Genomic DNA, 23769 nt, shown 5'->3' with positions numbered 1-23769 from the left:
TTTTTAAATATTTCCATTTACGGTACCTGCTTTAACTGGTGATTTTCAGTAAAAATCACTTTCAAATAATATAATAATTATATTGCTTATTACATAACAGTCCCAAAACTAAACAGACAACAAGTTATAGATTAAAAAGTAACATAATATAACAAATACGGAATAAATACAACCTTACATAGCATATAAAGCAGTACAGTTTGAGCTATAGTCACTTTTTGTCTTGATAGTGGCAATATGCCATAAAAAATGCAATATAAATAAGCCCTCGTATAATATTCGAGAGTATTACATAGTTTACAGGGCAACTTAACAAAAATTCTGTTGATGTTGATTGTAGAAAATAATGGCCGATAAGAGATACTTAAATAACGGAAGAGTGGATACGGTACAAGGAAATAAGGAATAGAGTTAAGGCAGAAATACGACGAATAAAGACCGAATACTGGGAAACCTTCACTGCAGATATGGAACACGACCTCTATAGCAGCCAAAAGAAGATATGGGGATTGGTAAGACGAAGGTAACGAATATGTAACAGTAACAACTTCCGGGCGAGGCATGGATAAATTACTTCAAACAAATGTTCGATGAAGATAAGGAAAAGCCAGCAATGGCAGAAGCAACTACCCATATTACCCACGAACTAGTAGAAAAATATACCTTAAGGAACTTAGAAACAGAAAAGCCCCAGAAATCGAAGAATTGGACAACGAACTGATAAAGTACGGAGGTAAACCACTAAGCGAACAACTAGCCAATCTTTACCAGAAGATCTTAAATGAAACAACTATACCAACCGACTGGAAGAAAAGCATCACTATCCGTATCTTTAAAAAAGCCGACAAAAAGCAACCAGGAAACTACAGAGGAATAACTCTCCTAAGCGTCATTCACGAAAATCATATGCGGTATCATCTCAGGACAAATAACAACAGGGATTCAGGAAAAACAAGTCTACCACAGACGCCATATTCATGATTCGACAAGTAGTCGAGAAATCAATCGAATACGAGAAACCGGCGTATATGTGCTTCACAGATCTGAGCAAAGCGTTTGATCGAGTGAGGCTAAATGACATCACAATCATATTGAGACGGGGCAGCATTCCGGAAGAAGTAGTAAGAACTATTGAAAACTTGAATACAACGACCAGAATACTTGTGAACAACAGCCTGACCCAAGAAGTGTCCATATCAACAGGAATAAGATGGGGAGACTCTCTAAGCATGGTACTTTTTAACCTAATCATGAACGAAATGATAAAAGACAACAAAGAAGAAATAACAACACTGTGCTACGCGGATGATGCAGTAATTATATCAGAAAACGAAGATGAGCTGCAGAGACTACTTTATCAATTCTACCTGAAAGCGAAACGCTACAATATGTCGATTGCGACAAACAAGACAAAATCACTAGTTGTAGCGAAAGAACCTAGAAGATGCAAATTAGCTTTTAACGACGAAATAGTAGAACAGATGATGATGTCCTTCAGATACTTAGGGGTAGAAATAGCCGCCCATCAAGACAGGAGATCTGTGGTAATCAAATAGATAAGGCCTCTGGAATAGCCGGATGTTTGAAAGACATTATATTGCAAAAACAGTTCTTAAAAATAGAAGCAAAGACCAGAATATATGAATCATGCGTAATAATCACATATACCGCAGAAACCACGGCATACACCAGCAGAACCAAGAGCATAACCCGAACGGCAGAGATGTGAACGCTCCGAAGTATCACGGGACACACGCTACGTGGCAGAATACCCAACCAAGAAATAAGACGAATCTGCGAAATACAGGACATTGTAAGATTGCCGAGGCAGAGGGCGAGAGTGGAATCAACACATCAACAGAATGGAAGACAATAGAATAGAAGACCGCCAGGCAGACCACCAAAGAGGTGGAGGGATAGCTGGATGTCAAAGTTGCAAGGAACTCCTTAAAGCTGGAAAAACAGGCTGAAAGCCCAAGAAGAAGAAGAATGGCCGATATACAGGATGGTCCAGTTTTAAATGTCAATAATTCACCATTAGATAGTCCATCTGTTTCCAGTGTTTCATTCAATTCTAGACTTGTTTCAGTCCAGAAACTGTGTTGTACACCAATTAGAGCCGTGAAAATAGACTGTTAGACTCCTTTTAGTCCTAGTAGTCAGTTTTAGCCTTAAAAAATCAACTTTGAGGCTATTTTTAGTAGTAAAAAATGAGTTTCATGTGCAACTATCTTTGTCTTGATTTCCGGACGGTTTTTAGTTCTTGAAATTCACTTTCAGACACTCGACCATGGATTGCAGTCTGAAAAACGAATTATAAGACTATGTCTAGTAGTAAGTCCTTTCCTTAGGAAACGTTTTTCAGAAAAATGACATAAAGAATGTTAACTTATTTTTTGGTGGGCTATCAAATGCTGAATTATATTGACACTGGAAAACTGGACCACCCTGTAGTGTAAACCATCGTAGTTAACAATTACGTCATTGCGTCCGCTGACATACTGATGAAACCTGTCATAGGTGTTTTCACTTAATGGCAAGTCCACATGTGCAGTATTTACCAATCAGCAACATTGCTAGGATTTACGCAAATTTTGACTTTTAATAATTTTGGCAGTTGACCACCAAAATTCATCAATTCTAATGACGTTTTCGATTGGCTTAGTGCAACATTAATGTATCTGTATCCTGCTCTATCAAATACTATTGAAACAGCATGGCAATACACTGGTTTTGCCAATCGAAAACGCCATAATTCAAATGAGTCAGTCACCAGACTGATGCTGTGTCTGCATATACATTCGCGTAAATCGCAGTACTGTTCGTAGTTTGTGATTGGTCAAAAAATGCAGCTTTCAGCTTGCTGCCTTTTTGACCAATCACAAACACTGCACATGTGGACTTATCATGAGATTCTGCCGCCAAAACGCACAAGATTATTTGTTCGTATAAAGTCTCACTTAAGACATAACCGTGTTACTTCCTTCCTTCCTTCCTTCCTGAATCCCCTATACTATACTTCACACTTCTACCAAAAATTATACAGGTGTGGTAAATCCAAAACAAACCTTAGGAAAATCGTGTAACGGACAGAGACACATAAATGATTGAATGCGCGTGACAAAGACAGAACACCTCCAAAAATTTTAAGTAGGCCATAATTTTGCATCAGTGTTGTCAAACTGACTGATTTTAAATTAGGAATAATACAACAACAAAATTAATTTTGTCGACGCTATTGGATACTTGGCGTTTGGCCACAGCGCGCTGAAAATATGGCCTACTTCATATTTGTTCACTTTTCTGTCTTTGTCCCGCGCATTTAATTATCTACGTTTCTCTGTCCGTAACACAGTTTTCCTATGGTCGGTTTTGGATTTACCACACCTGTATATTTATCTTAAAGGTATACAGGGAGTTTAAAGAATATTTTGTAAAGTTGGTATTAATAATATCAAAAGCCAACCATATAAATCAACTTCTTTTTTGTTAGTTACCCTTGTTGTTCTCAATGAAAAGTCCTACATAAGTTTGTACATATTTGGACTCTACAGGGAATATAAAATAGTATTCAACTAGCTATACCGGCCGTCTCAACCTGTTTCCGATGATGGTACATGTGAACCCGCAGGCAACTTTGGTTTCTCATAGTCTTTCCGCATATATTACAGCCCAGGTCTGTGGATTTGGACTCGTGTTTGTCCCTGATGTGAACTTTGAGATTGTATCGATTCACAAATGGCTTGTAGCAGAACTGGCAAAATACGTGGCCTTTCTCATCGAGGCTACATGGAATGTTATCTAAAAAAAGGAAAAACAAAGTTTTCTGAAATTTCATAAATATTTCTTATAGAGGTGTTGAGAAAAAAATTGAAAAAACGCCCTTATTTTGTTTCAAACGCCATGTTTAATCATTTAGGGTACATATTTACTATTCTACAAACAATTGACCAACAAAAAAATAATAATCTCCTATAGCTAAGCGTTTTTGGATTTTTTCTCGTTTCCCGGGACGGCCTGGACACTTTTGATACTTTAAAAACGCGGAGCGGACTTTGTCCAGTGTCCAGTCCAATGACAGTTTTGGCAACATTGCCTTAAGTTACCTTTACGTTTGAAGTTCCTACCTACAGTGTTGCCAAGTCAAAATATTTAATGGCGGTAGAATAACCAGTCAAAAGATGGTAGATAACGGTAGAACAAAACAAAAATGATAAATGTCTTTTAATAGTTAGTGACAATTGTCACGTGATTGTAGAACACTAATTAGCTAGGCGGTCACGTGACAATTGTCAAAATAATTGTCATAAATCTCAAAACACGTTTTACTTATATCAAATACTGCTAGAAAATGCGTCTAATCCCTGACTTTTGCAAGTTTTGAGGACAGTTTGACAGTTTTAACGTTAGTGACAGTTGTCGCGTGATCGTAGAATACTATTTAACTAGACGGTCACGTGAAAATTGTCCAAATAACTATCATAAATCTCAAAAACACGTTTTATTTCAAATACTGCTAGAAAATGCGTCTAAACCCTGACTTTTGCAAGTTTTGAGCACAGTTTGACAGTTTTAACGTTAGTGACAGTTGTCGCGTGATCGTAGAATACTATTTAGCTAGACGGTCAAGTGAAAATTGTCCAAATAACTGTCATAAATCTTAAAAACACGTTTTATATCAAATACTGGAAGAAAACGTTTCTAAACCGTGATTTTTACAACTTTTGGACCCAGTTTGTAAGTTTTAACGTTAGCGGCAGTTGTCACGTGATTGAAAAACACTATTTAGCTAGAGGGTCACGTGACAATTGTCAAAATAGCTGTCATAAATCTCAAAAACAAGTTTATATCAAATACTGCTAGAAAACACAATGAAACACTGATTTTTGCAAGTTTTGAACACAGTTTGACGTTAGTGACAGTTGTCACATGATTATAGAACACTATTTAGCTAAACGGTCACGTGACAATGTGATATTAATGACGTTTGTCGAAATTGTCCAGTGGTGTAGGTACTGAAAAATGCTTTTAATTTTTCCGCCTTATTTTCTACGTCACTGAATGTTTTTAAAAAATTACAGTTTCTTTTACTTTTCTTATCATTTTTAAAAAATAAGTATCTCTTATAAAATTCTGATTTCAAACTTTGTTTACGCGATAATTGAATTATATTACGTTCAAAGACCCAAAACCAACACAATCCAACTAAAAAATTGTCTTGGAAACGGTGAAATTTGACTTGGACATCAAAAAGTGACTCTGAACCAATGAAAAGTGACATCAGAAGCTTAAAATTTGCGAAAAAGTAATTTTTCATAATTTGAAAATACATTTCAATATTTTAGTCTTGAAAATAGTCTTAAATGCAGGATATTGACATTATTTCATGAAAATTGACTTGAAGACTAACTTTACAAGTTTTTTTTACTTTCCTTCTGGTTTTCTTAAAACTCTGGACTATTTTTAGGGCTTTAAAACTGCTTTCAGCTTGGAAAATCGAGTTTGAAGGCTATATTCACCTAGTTGACATTTTTTACATTTTCCATAGACTTAAAAATACCATTTCAAGCTTTGTCACTATTAAATTGACTTTACTGTTAAAAATTCGAGCATTTCTTAAGAATCTAGACTGTTTTTAGTGCTTTAAGGCTCTTCACGATCTTCCCAATGTTTTTGACTTATCAGGCCTGAAAGCCAGTTTGTATCCTGTCCATAGTCTTCAAGCTTCTTTACTATTTAAATTAACTTCTACATTCATCGGTTCAAAACATTGACGCATTTCTAAGAAATTTGGATTTTAATGCTTTAAGACTGTTTATGATAGTAAACGTCAAGTTTTAGACTCTTCAGTAATGAAGGTAAACATTTGACACTAAATGCTACGATATTAGATTTAAAAACAAATTTTATGAAATGAATTAGTCCAAAAAAATGAATTTGGACTATCTCCAGTGCTTAATTGAATTCTAGACTTGTTTCAGACTAGAAAATTGGGTTGTACACCAAATAAAGTCCTGAAAATGGACTTTTTAGTCTTAGTATAGTAATTTCTAGCCTTAAAAGTCAACTGTTAGACTATTTTTAGTAGTAAAAAATGAGTTTTATGCTCAACAATCTTTGGCTTGATTTCCGGACTGATTTAGTTATTAAAATCTAGTTTCAGACACTCAACCAGGTTTGCAGCCTGAAAAAAACAATTTTTAGCCAGCAACAAGTTTTTAGACTATTCAGTACAAATTTGGACAAGTCTTGAATACTACTATGACGAATTTGAATACTACGACGACTGTAGTCTAAAAAAATTGAACGCCATTAAAAATTAATCCTACTATTTTCAATGTCAAACCTCACAGATGACCAGATTTGAATCCTTTTGAACCATTTTAAAGTAAAAAATACAGTAAACCAAGTAGACATTTTGTCAATTTTAAATAATATTCAGTGAGTGTAGAAAATAGAGCGGAAAAATAAAGAGCACAGCAAATGGACGTGGTGGTTTCATCAAACCATGAGCCTTACTTAGAGACAAGTCCACAGCAAGTTTCATTAAAATCATTCTCCAAATATTTCCGAAAATAGATGTTTTTTCAAGAACTTTTACCATCAATAGCATTGGAACCATACACTTTTTTCTAATGACAATTACGTCAAATCATCACCTTTCGATCTAAAGAATGTCACAGAATCCTTTTGATTATGTGCTTACTCGACACCCTGTAGACTTCCACGTACGTTATAAAATTGTAATGTCTCTTACTACGTCACAGGGGTCACATTTTAACTTTCGGTTTTTATAAAATTACTAGCAATGTGTTTAGTTTATATTTAAAATCTTAAATTCCACAATGATTTACTAGACCAGATTATGGTTTACTCTTCCTGATAAATTAGTATAATATAATCAATTTTGCAATTTGGTTCAAATAAAACCAACTAATTGCAATGGCAGTCGTATATTTTACTATAAAAATACTAATAAGGCACTTACTGATTGGCACAACACTATTCTCCTATAGAAAAAAAAACAATACTCCTTATTAAATACTTGGTAAAAATTGTGATGTGAAACTAAATCACGGTAGTAATAAGTAACTATTAATAGAAATAATAATAGACAAAGATCAAAAAGTATCGTTATATGTATGTATATCTAACATACTAATAAAAGGTATAAAATCTGTTACTATTACATTAATATAATTAACGTGACTAGTAAATAAACAAAGTAATGGCACAAAAAGTAATGTTATTATCTTAATTAATAAACAATAATAGTAACTCATCAGGCCTTAACTTCCACTTTTTGATGAACTAAATCGTTCAAATTGGTGAAATGAAACTTAGAAATGTGTTTTCGCAGACTTTCGGTGTTTTTGTAGAGTTGTTCGCACATCATACATTTAAACGGTCCCGCATCCGATCCGTGTATGTTCTTTTCGTGGGTTCGTAGGTGATCTCGTCGCGAAAACTTCTTCAAACACTGTTCGCACTGGTAGCCGTGCTTGAACACTGCCGTGGTTCGACTATCTGATTTGGCCGATGAGCTGGTACCTGAAGGAAAAAAGACGACGGTTTGTTTGACGGTCTAAATATGTAGATTGTACACTAGATAGAGTGTTTCACTTTATTCGTTTTCGAAATGAAACAATGGTCAACTAGGCTTGTACATACTACTTTATTTACAACCTTAATAATTTGGAGCAATATACAGCATACCTCAGAATCAATGATAGAAATTAATAATAATCCACTAAAAATATGGCCGTTTAAGACAATAACAACGCGGTAACGATCTATGATCAAATATAATTATTTAGGGAAGAAATTGTATTATTTAATTTGAAAAAATGTGCAATTAATAATTAACAAAGTGTTTGTTTGTTAATTTAAATTGTGTGAACGAACTGCTTGCCACTATGTATTAACAAACGAACAAACGTTGAGTGTTTCTCTGGGTTTTACTGAGGTAAGTGACTAGCATACTGTCCTGTTCAATCGTAATTCAGACAGCGTTTTCAAGGAGGCTCTAAAAAACACAAATCGAAGCATCAGAGTTAATGGTGAAATCATCAATAATATCCGCTATGCTGATGACACCGTCTTGTTATCGGACGGTATGGAGGGGCTACAAGAGTTGTTAGACAGGGTCAACCAAACTAGTGAGGAGTACGGGCTGAACTTAAATGTCAATAAGACCAAATATATGGTGATTAGTAAAAATCCAGTCCAACCAGGTAGCGTGTATAGCCAGTTGAGAGGAAGGCAAAGTTAACTTATCTCGGCTGCACGTTGAACGGGGACTGGGATCACTCACAGGAGATAAAACATAGAATTGAAATAGCCAGAAGTACGTTTATGCAGATGATACTGCTCCTGTCAGGTCGAGATCTGAATCTGGCTCTAAAGAAGAGAATAGTCACTCTTCTGTACGGTGTGGAGGCTTAGACGCTGTCAGACGCTATGGAAAAAAGGCTGCAAGCTTTTGAAATGTGGTTTTTCAGAAGAATTCTTAGAATCTCTTGGATAGAAAGAATTAGAATCGAAGAAGTACTCCGAAGAATGGGATGTGAGCCTGAAATCATGCTTACTGTGTAGCGTAGAAAATTAGAGTATTTTGGCCATATCATGAGAAATAACAAATACCGAATTCTCCAAAACATAATCCAAGGCAAAGTTGATAGCCGACGAGGGCATGGAAGAAGAAGAATTTCATGACTGGCTAACCTGCAAAAATGGTTAAACTGTTCCGATGCGCAGCCAATAAGATCCGCATAACCATGATGATAGCCAACGTCCGTAATCGGATAGGGCAATAGAAGAAGAAGAAGAAGTGACTAGCAGTGAGAAACTGACTGTTTTAGACACATTTTTGAAATCCTCATTAAATTTCTTATCCAATGACCTAAAAAACACTACAAAATTTGGTACAGTCAGGGTGAAAAGCGGTCTCAAAGTTTGAACTGTCAAAAACACAGTTTGAAAAGACAGTCAAGCACAAAATCGCTTGTCAAACCCACTTAGAGTAAGAAATTGACAATTTTCAGCACATTTTTGGAATCTTCACTAAATTTCCTATCCAATAACCTGAAAAAACACTACAAAATTTGGTACAGTCAGGGTGAAAAGCGGTGTCAAAGTTTGAACTGTCAGAAACACAGTTTAAAAAAACAGTCAAGGACAAAATCGCTTCTCAAACGCACTTGGAGTAAGAAATTGACAGTTTTAAGCACATTTTTGGAATCTTCGCTAAATTTCCTATCCAATAACCTGAAAAAACAGTACAAAATTTAATTCAGTAAAGAAGAAAAGCGATGTCAAAGTTTGAACTATCAGAAACACAGTTTGAAAAGACAGTTGAGGACAAAATCGCTTGTGGAACCCACTTGGAGTAAGAAATTGACAGTTGTAAGCACATTTTATGAATCTTCGCTAAATTTCGTATCCAATAACCTAAAAAAACAGTACAAAATTTAATTCAGTCAAGAAGAAAATCAGTGTCAAAGCTTGAACTGTCAGAAACACAGTTTGAAAAGACAGTCAAGCACAAAATCGCTTGTCAAACCCACTTGGAGTAAGAAATTGACAGTTTTAAGCACATTTTTGGAATCTTCACTAAATTTCCTATCCAATAACCTGAAAAAACAGTACAAAATTTAATTCAGTCAAGAAGAAAATCAGTGTCAAAGTTTGAACTGTCAGAAACACAGTTTGAAAAGACAGTCAAGCACAAAATCGCTTGTCAAACCCACTTGGAGTAAGAAATTGACATTTTTAAGCACATTTTTGGAATCTTCACTAAAATTCCTATCCAATAACCTGAAAAAACAGTACAAAATTTAATTCAGTCAAGAAGAAAATCAGTGTCAAAGTTTGAACTGTCAGAAACACAGTTTGAAAAGACAGTCAAGCACAAAATCGCTTGTCAAACCCACTTGGAGTAAGAAATTGACAGTTCTAAGCACATTTTTAGAATCTTCGCTAAATTTTCTATCCAATAACCTGAAAAAACACTACAAAATTTGGTACAGTCAGGATGAAAAGCGGTGTCAAAGTTTGAACTGTCAGAAACACAGTTTGAAAAGACAGTCAAGCACAAAATCGCTTGTCAAACCCACTTGGAGTAAGAAATTGACAGTTTTAAGTACATTTTTGGAATCTTCTCTAAATTTCCTATCCAATAACCTGAGAAAACACTACAAAATTTGGTACAGTCAGGGTGAAAAGCGGTGTCAAAGTTTGAACTGTCAGAAATACAGTTTAAAAAAACAGTCAAGGACAAAATCGCTTCTCAAACGCACTTGGAGTAAGAAATTGACAGTTTTAAGCACATTTTTGGAATCTTCGCTAAATTTCCTATCCAATAACCTGAAAAAACAGTACAAAATTTAATTCAGTCAAGAAGAAAAGCGATGTCAAAATTTGAACTATCAGAAACACAGTTTGAAAAGACAGTCAAGCACAAAATCGCTTGTCAAACCCACTTGGAGTAAGAAATTGACAGTTCTAAGCACATTTTTAGAATCTTCGCTAAATTTTCTATCCAATAACCTGAAAAAACACTAAAAAAATTTGGTACAGTCAGGATGAAAAGCGGTGTCAAAGTTTGAACTGTCAGAAATACAGTTTAAAAAGACAGTCAAAGACAAAATCGCTTGTCAAACCCACTTGGGTTAAGAAAATGACAGTTTTAAGCACATTTTTGGAATCTTCTCTAAATTTCCTATCCAATAACCTGAAAAAACACTACAAAATTTGGTACAGTCAGGGTGAAAAGCGGTGTCAAAGTTTGAACTGTCAGAAATACAGTTTAAAAAGACAGTCAGGGACAAAATTGCTTGTCAAACCCACTTGGTGTAAGAAAATGACAGTTTTAAGCACATTTTTGAAATCCTCATTAAATTTCCTATCCAAAAACCTGGAAAAACACTACAAAATTTGGTATAGTCAGGGTGAAACGCAGTGTCAAAGTTTGAACTGTCAAAAACACAGTTTGAAAAGACAGTCAGGGACAAAATCGCTTGTCAAACCCACTTGGTGTAAGAAAATGACAGTTTTAAGCACATTTTTGAAATCCTCATTAAATTTCCTATCCAAAAACCTGGAAAAACACTACAAAATTTGGTACAATCAGGGTGAAAAGCGGTGTCAAAGTTTGAACTGTCAAAAACACAGTTTGAAAAGACACTCAAGGATAAAATCGTCTGTAAAACCCACTTGTAGTGATAAAATTGCTGTTTTGAGCACATTTTTAGAATCCTCATTGAATTTCCTATCCAATAACCTGAAAAAACACTGCAATATTTGGTACAGTCAGTGGGAAAAACGGTGCAAAATTTGAACTGCCAGAAACACAGCTTGAAAGGGCAGTCAGGAACAAAATCGCCTGTCAAACCCATTTGGAGTAAGAAAATGACAGACAGAAAATTGACTGCTAAATTACCGGTCAAATTTTCAAGGAATATATTTACCTGTAATTTACCCATCACAACAAATCAGACACCGATCAACTGGGAAATATCTAAACTATATGTCTAGATATTAAAGTAGATCCACCACTTATGGCCATGTAATTTTGCTTTGATTTATAAGACGTTCTGAAAAATAACATTGACACTCCATTTATGGTTGTAAATAAATTAGTATAGTTCTGTACAATTTATCAAGACTAAATTTTCTAGTTTATTCACCTAAAAACGCTACTAATACGAACCTGGCTGTAGGGGAAGTCTACTTACACACAAGTTAGACAACGTTAAATTTTTTTATCACATGCCATATTAATTGGGTTATCCTAGTCCTCAAATCCTGCTGCAAACAGTTTAAAATACTGTGGTTAGCGAGTTACTGTGGAGGTTAATCGGTGGGTTACGGTATATAAACTACTTACCATGCACAAAATAAAAACACTACCAAACTAACATAAAACGGATAAATAAAGTAGCGAAATAATAAAAAAAATACGCGTTAAACAAAAGAGCTAACACGCAGAAAACATTTAACATGCAACATAAAGTTAAACTGGTCTACTTAGAAAAACCTAAATAAATCATGTACCACACAATATGTCAACTATTAGGTGGTTATATTAAATCATTACTGTAAAAACTCAAGATTGGTGCTATAATTGAGTTACAAATAATTAAATTGCAGCAAATATGAGCACACTTAAGAGTATAATACCATTTTCAAGTTACTTGTAAAATTTTAAGCTTTAGGATGAAATGTTTTGCAAAAAAGTTCTGCCACATATAATAAAACCGAAGTAACTTTTCCGTAGGTAGGTTTAGGTTAGGTTTTGTTTTTTTATCAAAAAATTGAGATGGAAGTAATAAACATTAAATTTGGTCCAGAACAACATAGTGTGTTTGTGACATTTTTGCATCAAAAGCAACTAAACATCAGGTAATTTAGCTGGTTTAGCGCTTTCTATTGTCAAGGTTTAAACTGCTAAAATTCAGCATATTCTTAGAATGTTAGGGTGCATGTTCTGGTCATAAACTGTTGCTCTGTGAGTAGTAACAAAAAATATCAAGCGGCTTTTGAAAGTTTACAAAAATGCAGATCCATCTAAAAGGCAACATTACAGTTGCAAAATGTTAGTTCTCCCGATCTGCAAACACTGGCAAATGAAGAGGCTAAAGTACCAGAACAGCTCGAAGCAAAGCTATTGGAAATGGAAAAAATGTATGAGGATCTTATGATTAAATACACCGAGCTGGAAAAAGATACTATTTCCTGCACTTGCTATGGAAACGGGTTTTTCGGTAAACAGACCTCTAACCTGGAACGTTCCTGAGATATTGAGCACAAACTGCAAAAAACGTGAGTCAACTTTGACGCCCTCTAGCAGTTAAACGGAGCAACAGCCATGTCAGCTTAACGTCACGTGATAGCCTCATTTATTAGCTTTCTTTCAATCACCCTGTAAACTACTCCATTGTATTGTCAATAACTCGATTATTTTGACAATTATAGGGTGTGGTTCAATATACCAATTTGTAGCCCTTGAAATTGTCTTTTGACCACCCTGTATAGTGTTTTTTTCCTAAAACGTCGAATAACTTAGTTATCTATTGTTAAAACTGAGTTGTTTCTTGTAAAGTTTGATTTTGACCGTTTTTACTGTGACCGTCCATAACTCCGTTATTTTGACAGTTACAAGGTGATTCAATATACCAATTTGTAGCCCTTGAAATTGCCTTTTGATCACCCTGTATACCATATATACTAGAAATGTCACGCTGTCGAAAGATTGACGCTTTTATACCGGGAATGTTTTGTCCAGAAGGGAGAGAGAGAGAACGTTCAATTAAATCAGATTACTATATTTTTCAAAATTTATATTATTTTGAAAAATGTTGAGGTTAGGTATACAACATTTTTCCACGTGACTCTTCTTAAGGTTAAAATAGCCACTTTGCAGTCACGTTACCATATTTAAGATCAAAATGTTGCTCTGAAGGTTACGTGATCATATTTACGACTAAAAGGAATTTCTGGAGGTCACGTGACTGTTTTTACGATTATAATAGCTGAGTTGCAGTCACGTGACCACATTTGAGATCAAAATATTGTTTTCAAAATCATGTGATCATTTTTTTCCGTTTTTTTTTCGTGCACACCACACAAGAAATTACAGTGATTGTCTTGTTTTGACCACTCTGTAGGCAGTTTTTAAGATTTTAAGAAATTTTTTGACTAACACCAGTGAAAAGAGCAGTTTAAGACAGTTATTTGGAGTTGTTGAACCACTCTGAACTCCAAAAAATAACCAAGATACAAGGTGTTTAAGTTTCAGACTATTTTTTTAAGGTTAAACTTAAAGACAGTGCATCAAAACAGTTTTTGCCAAATATCTCGGAAACGGTTAAAGTGACAAAAAATTCACATGAAAGCAAAAATGTTTCCAATGAACTGATGCATCAACCCATGTATGTTTCAACATTAATTATTGCTGCCACTATACAGGGTGAGCACGGAAAGTACAGTGGTTGTCTTGTTTTGACCACCCTGTAGGCAGTTTTCAAGATAGAATTTTTTGACTAACATTAGTGGAAAGAGCAGTTCAAGACAGTTATTTGGAGTGGTTGAACCACTCTGAACCCCCAAAAATAAGCGAGATACAAGGTGTCCAAGTTTCAGACTAATTTTTTAGGGTTAAACTTTAAGTGCATCAAAACAGTTTTTGCCATATATCTCAGAAACGGTTAAAGTTACAGAAAATTCACACGAAAGCAAAAATGTTTCCAATGAACTGCTGCATCAACCCATGTAAGTTTCAACATCAATTATTGCTGCCACTATACAGGGTGAGCACGGAAAGTACAGTGGTTGTCTTGTTTTGACCACCCTGTAGGCAGTTTTCAAGATAGAATTTTTTTGACCAACACCAGTGAAAAGAGCAGTTCAGACAGTTATTTGGAGTGGTTGAACCACTCTGAACTCCAAAAAATAACCAAGATACAAGTTGTTTAATTTTCAGACTATTTTTTTAAGGTTAAACTTAAAGACAGTGCATCAAAACAGTTTTTGCCAAATATCTCAGAAACGGTTAAAGTTACAAAAAATTCACACGAAAGCAAAAATGTTTCCAATGAACTGCTGCATCAACCCATGTACGTTTCAACATCAATTATTGCTGCCACTATACAGGGTGAGCACGGAAAGTACAGTGGTTGTCTTGTTTTGACCACCCTGTAGGCAGTTTTCAAAATAGAATTTTTTGACTAACACCAGTGAAAAGAGCAGTTCAAGACAGTTATTTGGAGTGGTTGAACCACTTTGAAACCCCAAAAATAAGCGAGATATAAGGTGTCCAAGTTTCAGACTAATTTTTTAGGGTTAAACTTTAAGTGCATCAAAACAGTTTTTGCCATATATCTCAGAAACGGTTAAAGTTACAGAAAATTCACAAGAAAGCAAAAATGTTTCCAATGAACTGCTGCATCAACCCATGTATGTTTCAACATCAGTTATTGCTGCCACTATACAGGGTGAGCACGGAAAGTACAGTGGTTTCCTTGTTTTGACCACACTGTAGGCAGTTTTCAAGATAGAACTTTTTGACTAACATCAGTGGAAAGAGCAGTTCAAGACAGTTATTTGGAGTGGTTGAACCACTCTGAACTCCAAAAAATAACCAAGATACAAGTTGTTTAATTTTCAGACTATTTTTTTAAGGTTAAACTTAAAGACAGTGCATCAAACAGTTTATGCCAAACATCTCAGAAACAGTTAAAGTTACAGAAAATTCACAAGAAAGCAAAAATGTTTCCAATGAACTGCTGCATCAACCCATGTATGTTTCAACATCAGTTATTGCTGCCACTATACAGGGTGAGCACGGAAAGAACAGTGGTTTCCTTGTTTTGACCACACTGTAGGCAGTTTTCAAGATAGAACTTTTTGACTAACATCAGTGGAAAGAGCAGTTCAAGACAGTTATTTGGAGTGGTTGAACCACTCTGAACTCCAAAAAATAACCAAGATACAAGGTGTTTAAGTTTCAGACTATTTTTTTAAGGTTAAACTTAAAGACAGGTTTTGCCAAATATCTCAGAAACGGTTAAAGTTACAAAAAATTCACAAGAAAGCAAAAATGTTTCCAATGAACTGCTGCATCAACCCATGTAAGTTTCAACATCAATTATTGCTGCCACTATACAGGGTGAGCACGGAAAGTACAGTGGTTGTCTTGTTTTGACCACCCTGTAGGCAGTTTTCAATATAGAATTTTTTGACTAACACCAGTGAAAATAGCAGTTCAAGACAGTTATTTGGAGTGGTTGAACCACTCTGAACTCCAAAAAATAACCAAGATACAAGGTGTTTAAGTTTCAGACTAATTTTTTAAGGTTAAACTTAAAGACAGTTTTTGCCAAATATCTCAGAGACAGTAAGTTACAAAAAATTCACAAGAAAGCAAAAATGTTTCCAATGAACTGCTGCATCAACCCATGTATGTTTCAACATCAGTTATTGCTGCCACTATACAGGGTGAGCACGGAAAATACAGTGGTTTCCTTGTTTTGACCACACTTTAGGTAGTTTTCCAGATAGAACTTTTTGACTAACACCAGTGAAAAGAGCAGTTCAAGACAGTTATTTGGAGTGGTTGAACCACTCTCAACTCCAAAAAATAACCAAGATACAAGGTGTTTAAGTTTCAGACTAATTTTTTAAGATTAAACTTAAAGACAGTGCATCAAAACAGTTTTTGCCAAATATCTCGGAAACGGTTAAAGTTACAAAAAATTCACAAGAAAGCAAAAACGTTTCCAATGAACTGCTGCATCAACCCATGTACGTTTCAACATCAATTATTGCTGCCACTATACAGGGCGAGCACGGAAAGTACAGTGGTTGTCTTGTTTTGACCACCCTGTAGGCAGTTTTCAAAATAGAATTTTTTGACCAACACCAGTGGAAAGAGCAGTTCAAGACAGTTATTTGGAGTGGTTGAACCACTCTGAACTCCAAAAAATAACCAAGATACAAGGTGTTTAAGTTTCAGACTAATTTTTTAAGGTTAAACTTAAAGACAGTTTTTGCCAAATATCTCAGAAACGGTTAAAGTTACAGAAAATTCACAAGAAAGCAAAAATGTTTCCAATAAACTGCTGCATCAACCCATGTAAGTTTCAACATCAATTATTGCTGCCACTATACAGGGTAAGCACGGAAAGTACAGTGGTTGTCTTGTTTTGACCACCCTGTAGACAGTTTTTAAGATAGAATTTTTTGACTAACACCAGTGAAAAGAGCAGTTCAAGACAGTTATTTGAAGTGGTTGAACCACTCTGATCTCCAATAAATAACCAAGATACAAGGTGTTTAAGTTTCAGACTATTTTTTTAAGGTTAAACTTAAAGACAGTGCATTAAAACAGTTTTTGCAAAACATCTCAGAAACGGTTAAAGTTACAGAAAATTCACACGAAAGCAAAAATGTTTCCAATGAACTGCTGCATCAACCCATGTAAGTTTCAACATCAATTATTGCTGCCACTGTACAGGGTGAGCACGGAAAGTACAGTGGTTGTCTTGTTTTGACCACCCTGTAGGCAGTTTTCAAGATAGAATTTTTTGACCAACACCAGTGGAAAGAGCACTTCAAGACAGTTATTTGGAGTGGTTGAACCACTCTGAACTCCAAAAAATAACCAAGATACAAGGTGTTTAAGTTTCAGAGTAATTTTTTAAGGTAACTTAAAGACAGTGCATCAAAACTGTTTTTGCAAAACATCTCAGAAGCGGTTAAAGAAAGAAACATTCAGGAATTTAAAGATTCATTTTCATTTGATTTCATTCAGAAAAACATATACGTCAAAGACGCCAAAACAATTATGAGGACATATTCCTTATGCTAGAGAAAAACAGAAAAGAAAGAGTTACAGAAGCCAAATAACCAAAACCAAATGCAACTAAACATTACAAATTCGAGATTTTTTCGGGGGTAATATCCCTAGTGCATTTAATTTTTCCGGAAAAATTCGGAAAAACGAGTTTCTAAGTAATTAAAACATTTACTTAGAAACGACTGAAACGAGTATTCCAATTTTTCCACAGGAAAAATTAGATGCACGAGGGATATTTGGTAAAATTATTTCCTGAGTTAAATAAAGATTTTATTTTAATTAAAACAATAAGAACAATAATTAATGAGAACAATAACTTTCAAGCTAGAAAGGGTAACACTATTCTTTCTGTTGCTGTGAGTGTGCAATTTTTTCCGGAAAAACTGCTGACACCTAAATTGACAGTTGTGAAGTGATTTTTCCACTTAAAATTTACATTTGTTATACTAATTCTTGATAGCGATTGGTCAAAATTGATAGGAAGGAAATAATCTATAAAATAAATAAACTTGAAAATGGTATCATATGTGAGCAATATGCAAAAACAATTTGTTAAATAATTTTACCTTGTTCCGAGGCGTTTTGTTCAGTCTTGCTCGTCAACACAACCGAACCATCAGGATGGCACTGTGCCACTGGTATATTGAACGGTATTGATCCACCTTTCCACACACCAGGACCGTTTTTGGAGTAATCTTTGGCTTCCTCAGGGTCTGCGACCAGATTCTGAGTGAAATCACAGCTTTGATAATCTACATTCTTTGGCATATCACTGTCCAGATTGTACGGACTGGAGTATTCCGTTTTGAGTTTTTTGTTTGAGTGTGTGGGTGATGACGATTTTGGTTGTTTTTTTGGGCAATTTAGAGGTAGAGGAGAAGTCTGAGGTGGTGCCATATCCACGTCGGAAGTCGTCTCGATCAAGTGACTGTACATTTCGTTTTCTACCTCCAGAATGGTTTCCTGTTTGTCTTCTTTTTTCAAATGGTCTTCGCTCTATATTAGCTATTAATTAGCACCAAATAACAATAAGGTTAAATCACACAACTTACAGAATCATCCCCGGTTAGTCCTTTAACTTGAAGAATTTCGGCGGTTCGTAAAAACGACGACAAATTCTCCCTCAACACGCTCACCTCTCCCATATACATGAACTGTAAGATATCCTTCATGTTTTCGTGTCCCACGTCTTTGAGTATCACTATAGGATGTTTACAAGGGTTCGTTTTGAACATCATCTTAAAATACGGGCTGCAGATCGACAAAACCACTTTGTGTGCTTGCAGAAAATGACCATCGACAGCTAAAGTGACGTCCACCATTTCAGCTTGCTGTAGCAAATCGTGGAAACCCGATTTCAGGTTGGTGTGAAAGTTGTTCCAGCGCAGCGAAAATTGTTCGGTTGTGACTTCGGTAGTCATTTTTAGTTTCTGTTGTCTATAAAGCAAAACAGTGTAAAAGCATTTTTTATATTAATAAGGTTAACAAATTTGGTGTAATTAGGTTAAATGTTCTAAATACACAAAGTGATTTGTTTTAGATATTAGTGAATAACAAGTTTCTACTGCTAGTAGATACTGCTGCCTAAATAGAAACGCTCCTTTAGTTTTTCTTAAATCGAATTCAAACAGTATGATCTGGTAATAATTCATAACCTAGTAACCAATAATCTATTTAAAGGATCATTTTCTAATCATTTTATTAAAAAAAAAACAACTCACTTTACTTTTATGGCTGGCTTTACACTTAATTTACTTTTATGGTTACTATGTTACTATACACATAATAATATAGAAATAGAAAGTTAAGAAATCAATCATACAGAGAGAGAACTAATGAAAAACAATCCAAAACCAGTTGTGAACTATGATGTAAATTATGAAAAACGTTAAATTGACAAAGCCGCTTTGGATTTGGAACAAATTAAGAAAACGACACTTTGGCAACATTGCACAGATTTGGAAATAAATTGGAAAAAATGTCAATTTCGCTACACTGCAAGAACTGTTAGAACCCCTATAACTGTCATTGCTTGTTAACTAAAAAATGTCGGTTTGGCAACACTGCAAAACTCTGGTAACAAATTAGGAAAAATGACATTTTAGCAACAATGCAAAAATTTTGTTGTAAATTGGGAAAATTATTAATAATTATAACTCTGCAACAATTGGTTAATTAAAAAAATTTTGTTATACATTATAACAAAAAACCAAAAAATTCAATAACATTTACCATAACATCTGGTCACAAATTAAGGAAAATTTAAATTTCACTTTAGTCATATTGCAAACATTTGGTAATAAATTCAGTAAAACAAGTAGTATTCAGTAATAATAATATAATAAAAGAAATAAAATAAAACAAATGCTGAAAAAAGTTGATTACAGATAAAGTAAATATGTCAACACTGCTAATAAATTGGAAAAAAATGTTGTCAACCTTCAAATTCTAGTTCTTCATAGTTCAGGACTAGAATTTTAGGAAATGCCAATTTGGCAACATTGCAAAAATTGTATTAAAAAGTTTTTATTTTGACAACTTTGTAACAGTTTATTGATTAAAAAAAAATTGTTAATTAGGAAAAACGTTGACGAATTGAACTAGCTATGACGTTTAATGACAAGCTTATACCTGACAGCTGTCAGAACTCATTAAACAGTGTCGTGAAACTGTAAAATGGCAAATAGTCGCGTCTCTTTATTGATTAACTCTGTGAAGTTAAATTTGGCAGTTGTGACGTTAAATGACAGTTAAAGACATTCATCAAACTTAAACTTAAAAAAAAAAACTTCACATCATGGCTTACAGTTAGGTGACACTTTCGATATGTTTCTTACGTCACCTGACAGCTGTCAACTGTCAAAACTGATTCAGCGCTAACAATTGGAATACTCAGATTAGTTTGATGAATCAATTTGCAAGTTGTACTTGTAGCCACAGAGAGTGAAAATTTGACAGTTGAGACGTTAAATGACGTAAGTATCAAAGTGTTTCTTAACGTCAGAACTGACAAATTTGGTTCCATGGAGCTGTAAACGCAACTTACAGTGCAATTCCTCAAAGAAACAATTCTATTTGGCATCTTATACTTTTAGGTCACTGGTGAGTTTTGACAGTTATGACAGCTGTCACGTGACGCAAGAGAGAAGTATTAAAGTGGTCGTTACCGTCCCAACTGTCAAATTTGGCTCCATGGAGCTGTAAACACAACTTACAGTGCAACTCTTCAGAGAAACACATCTATTTGACATTTTCTACTTTCAAGTTACTGGTGAGTGAGTTTTGACAGTTGTGACAACTGTCACGTGACGCAAGCAAAGTATTACAGCGTTCCTTAACGTCCCAACTGTCAAATTTGGCTTCATGAAGCTGTAAACACAACTTACAGTGCAACTCTTCAAAGAAACACATTTATTTGACGTTTTCTACTTTCAAGTTACTGGTGAGTGAGTTTTGACAGTTGTGATAACTCTCACGTGACATAATCAAAGTATTACAGCGTTCCTTAACGTCCCAACTGTCAAATTTGGCTTCATGAAGCTGTAAACACAACTTACAGTGCAACTCTTCAGAGAAACACATCTATTTGACGTTTTCTACTTTCAAGTTACTGGTGAGTGAGTTTTGACAGTTGTGATAACTGTCACGTGACGCAAGCAAAGTATTACAGCGTTCCTTAACGTCCCAACTGTCAAATTTGGCTCCTTAGTTCCTTCAAGAAACACATCTACTTGAAATTTTATAATTTCCTGGATAATTTCCAAATATTTGAAATTTCATTGGCTGAACTGTTTCTTCTGAATTTTTCTGTTTTATTTATTAGCCTTTTCACAGCATTCTCTTGAATTCTCCTAAAATTCCTGAAATTTTCTTGGCATTTTCTCCAAAAATAAATTTTTGAGAATTTTCGATTCCTACACACTTTTGAGTATCTCAAACACTTATGATAAATCCACAGTTGCGTGAATCACTGCACAGTGGGTAGTTTGTGATTGGTCAAGAATTCATTTCAAAACATTTCAAATTGTTCAGTACAGCCCTGGTATTTGAGTTCAATTTATTAACTAACCCCAGTGAAAATTTCAGGTCCGTAACTGCCCAATCAGGTAAATTATGTCCCCCGTTCCTAGATTGTAGCTTGAATTTACCAATCTTAGTGAAAATTTCAGATCCGAAACTGCCCAATGATCCAAATTCAGTTAGTTAGTCCAACATATCAGTTAACTGTGTTTTCTCCAATTTTTTTCAAGGTTTTTGCCATTTAACTTAAACCAGAATTGAAAAAAAAATTATTAGTGCAGTCAGCAACTAGAAGCTGAAGCAAGCTGAAAGCAGCTTTTTTTGACCAACCACAAACTATCCACTGTGCAGGAGATTTCCACAAATACTACACTGCAGACTTAAGATAACATGTCTTTGCAACATTTAGTGCTCATTTTTGCATTTGCTTTTAACCACACTACTCAAAAATATGATCACAATTTCCACTTAAACTCATTCTGATATGATAATGATATTAAAAAACATTTGATAAGAATTACAGCCAAATCAGTACAAGACAAATATAGAGTATTATGAAATTGATAAAAAACTAAAAAAAAAACATTATCTAGTGCAGTTTTTTAGCATTTTTCAGTAAATGAACAACCACAAGGGCACCACACATACTCCAATGAAATCACCAAACAATGCAACAATAAACAGCCACTTACTTCACATACAAAATTAATCTGAAACATACACCAATATTCACTTAGCACTGAATGACTGCAACATGAAATGAACTTTGTTTCAGTATGTTATCAACATTCGGCACTACTTTGTTGTAATCTAAACTAGTTAGCAAACAAAATTGGCGTGCAATTTTAATTTGCCCAATGTTTATCTGTAATAAGTGGCTTACCTGAAAAAAACTAGTATATTGTTTTAAATATTAATGACAACTGCACTGCTGAAGGAAAATAACTATTATTACATGGCCCAGTACCGTTTCGTTTGAAAGGAAGTAGGCACCTATTCAATTACCAACTAATAAAAACTGCCAAGAGTTGAATTAATATTTTTGTTGAATAAACACTTTGGTAATTCGGTATTGTTTTTATATAGGTGACAGGCGGTGCAAAAATTTGTTTGCCTATAAGAAGTAGGAATGAAAAACAAATAATGTGATAACTGAAATTGCAAGTTTGTAGCTTTTATCAGTTTGTATACTCTGTAGGCAATAAATTCCCTTCAAGTATAATTAAATAATGTAATGGTTGTTCAATTAATGAGTGTTTTCTAGGGATAGACCACAATGCCTTTTTGCATGCAAAATACCTAACAATGCTTGTATTATTGCTAAAACCTTAAAACTACCTAAAATGCCTTGAAATACCTTTAAATTATTGTTAACAGCAGATATGCTACTTAATTAATCTAACTGAAAGGTATTTTGAGGTATTTCAAGGTAATATGAGGCATTTTAGACAGTTTTAAGGCATTATCATCACTATGAGGCCTGGGCAACAAAGAAATAAGAATTAAGAAGTTGGGTAAAAACATTAATTACTTTAGTAGTTAATGTTTTCCATGTAAATTTACAGATTGAAATATTGACAAAGTTTTAAACTAAAACAGAATACCTACCTAATTAATTAAAATTTTGGGTATTGGACAGGTACATGAACACACAGGAAACTAATGTGTACTGTGGAAGACACTGTGAAAACATAGACTGTAGATTAGTTTTAAACCAATATTAACATGAATGATACAGATTAAATCGAGTTAACATCACAAAAGTATAAGGCAAAAACTAAAATCACCCTTTTCCTTTAAGAATCTCTCAGTAACAAGTTGTGAGGGTTTACCAAGGTGGGGTACCGAATTAAATCAGAAATATGATTTAAAAGGTATGAAATTAGTTATTAATATTAGGTAGAATAACTTTTACTTAGTGTTAGCTGTTTAAATTGATTCAAATTCTCAATTTACCTTATTCAAATTCTTGTTTTTGTTGCCCAAAACCTAAATATAAAACTAACCTAAAAAACTTACCTGAAACTGTATTTTGCTGTAACTAGCGCCTGGTTTGCTAGAAATCCTCTGTATTGGAATTTAAAACTTCCCCTTTTAATAATCCTTTCTAAACAACAAGCTTACATAACCAATAAAAAACCAAAAATTAAATAAACAAAAGAAGGGTTTAAGCCTGTTTTACACTGTACGTATACCCCACAGCACACAATGCACAATACAGCCAAAACGGACAACCCTAATTAAGCATTTCCGGACCCGGCCAATCCGGGCATCCGGGACCCCTACGTCATTGCCAATTCGTTGATTGCGACGCTGCCGGATTGTAGTTGTGTGTGTGTTGTGGTTACGATGGCCACTCGTCAGTGAGACGTTCAGCCAGATTAAATAACGCG

General features: G+C 34.6%; 1 protein-coding gene across 7 annotated transcripts; it reads right to left on the bottom strand.

Annotated features, from left to right (window-relative positions):
• Positions 1-59: 59 nt before the first annotated feature.
• On the bottom strand, positions 60-23661 carry LOC145726129 (uncharacterized). 7 transcript variants are annotated; one of them, XR_014177490.1, is made up of 5 exons: positions 22025-22110; positions 18409-18793; positions 17923-18352; positions 3027-3801; positions 60-2987 (listed from the first exon to the last, which is right to left on the bottom strand). XR_014177490.1 is itself a non-coding variant. In XM_081975096.1 (4 exons), the coding sequence occupies exons 1-4, from the start codon at positions 22093-22095 to the stop codon at positions 3572-3574; spliced, it is 1116 nt and encodes a 371-aa protein (XP_081831222.1). In that variant the 5' UTR covers positions 22096-22110; the 3' UTR covers positions 60-3571. The 7 variants fall into 7 exon arrangements, 6 of the variants coding, with proteins under 6 accessions (XP_081831222.1, XP_081831223.1, XP_081831227.1 ...); XM_081975096.1 differs by having other exon boundaries at positions 60-3801; XM_081975097.1 differs by lacking the exons at positions 60-2987; positions 3027-3801; positions 22025-22110 and adding exons at positions 6938-7551; positions 23396-23661.
• Between the last annotated feature and the right edge of the window lie 108 nt (positions 23662-23769).

This window comes from Ips typographus, linkage group LG3 (assembly GCF_016097725.1).
Source record: "Ips typographus isolate SLU linkage group LG3, UJ_Ityp_2.0, whole genome shotgun sequence".
NCBI lineage: Eukaryota > Metazoa > Arthropoda > Insecta > Coleoptera > Curculionidae > Ips > Ips typographus.
The sequence above is the reverse complement of the archived record's forward strand: the minus strand, read 5'-3'. Positions and strand labels throughout refer to the sequence as shown.

Bases quoted from the DNA above. Each gene is read 5' to 3' on its own strand.
- LOC145726129 (XM_081975095.1), bottom strand. From the start codon at position 22,095: ATGTTTCAGATTAATTTTGTATGTGAAGTAAGTGGCTGTTTATTGTTG. The intron at 18,794-22,024 runs GTATGTGTGGTG...TTTGCTTTATAG, and splicing joins TGTTTGGTGATTTCATTGGA to ACAACAGAAACTAAAAATGA. The intron at 7,552-17,922 runs GTAAAATTATTT...TTTTTCCTTCAG, and splicing joins ACAAAACGCCTCGGAACAAG to GTACCAGCTCATCGGCCAAA.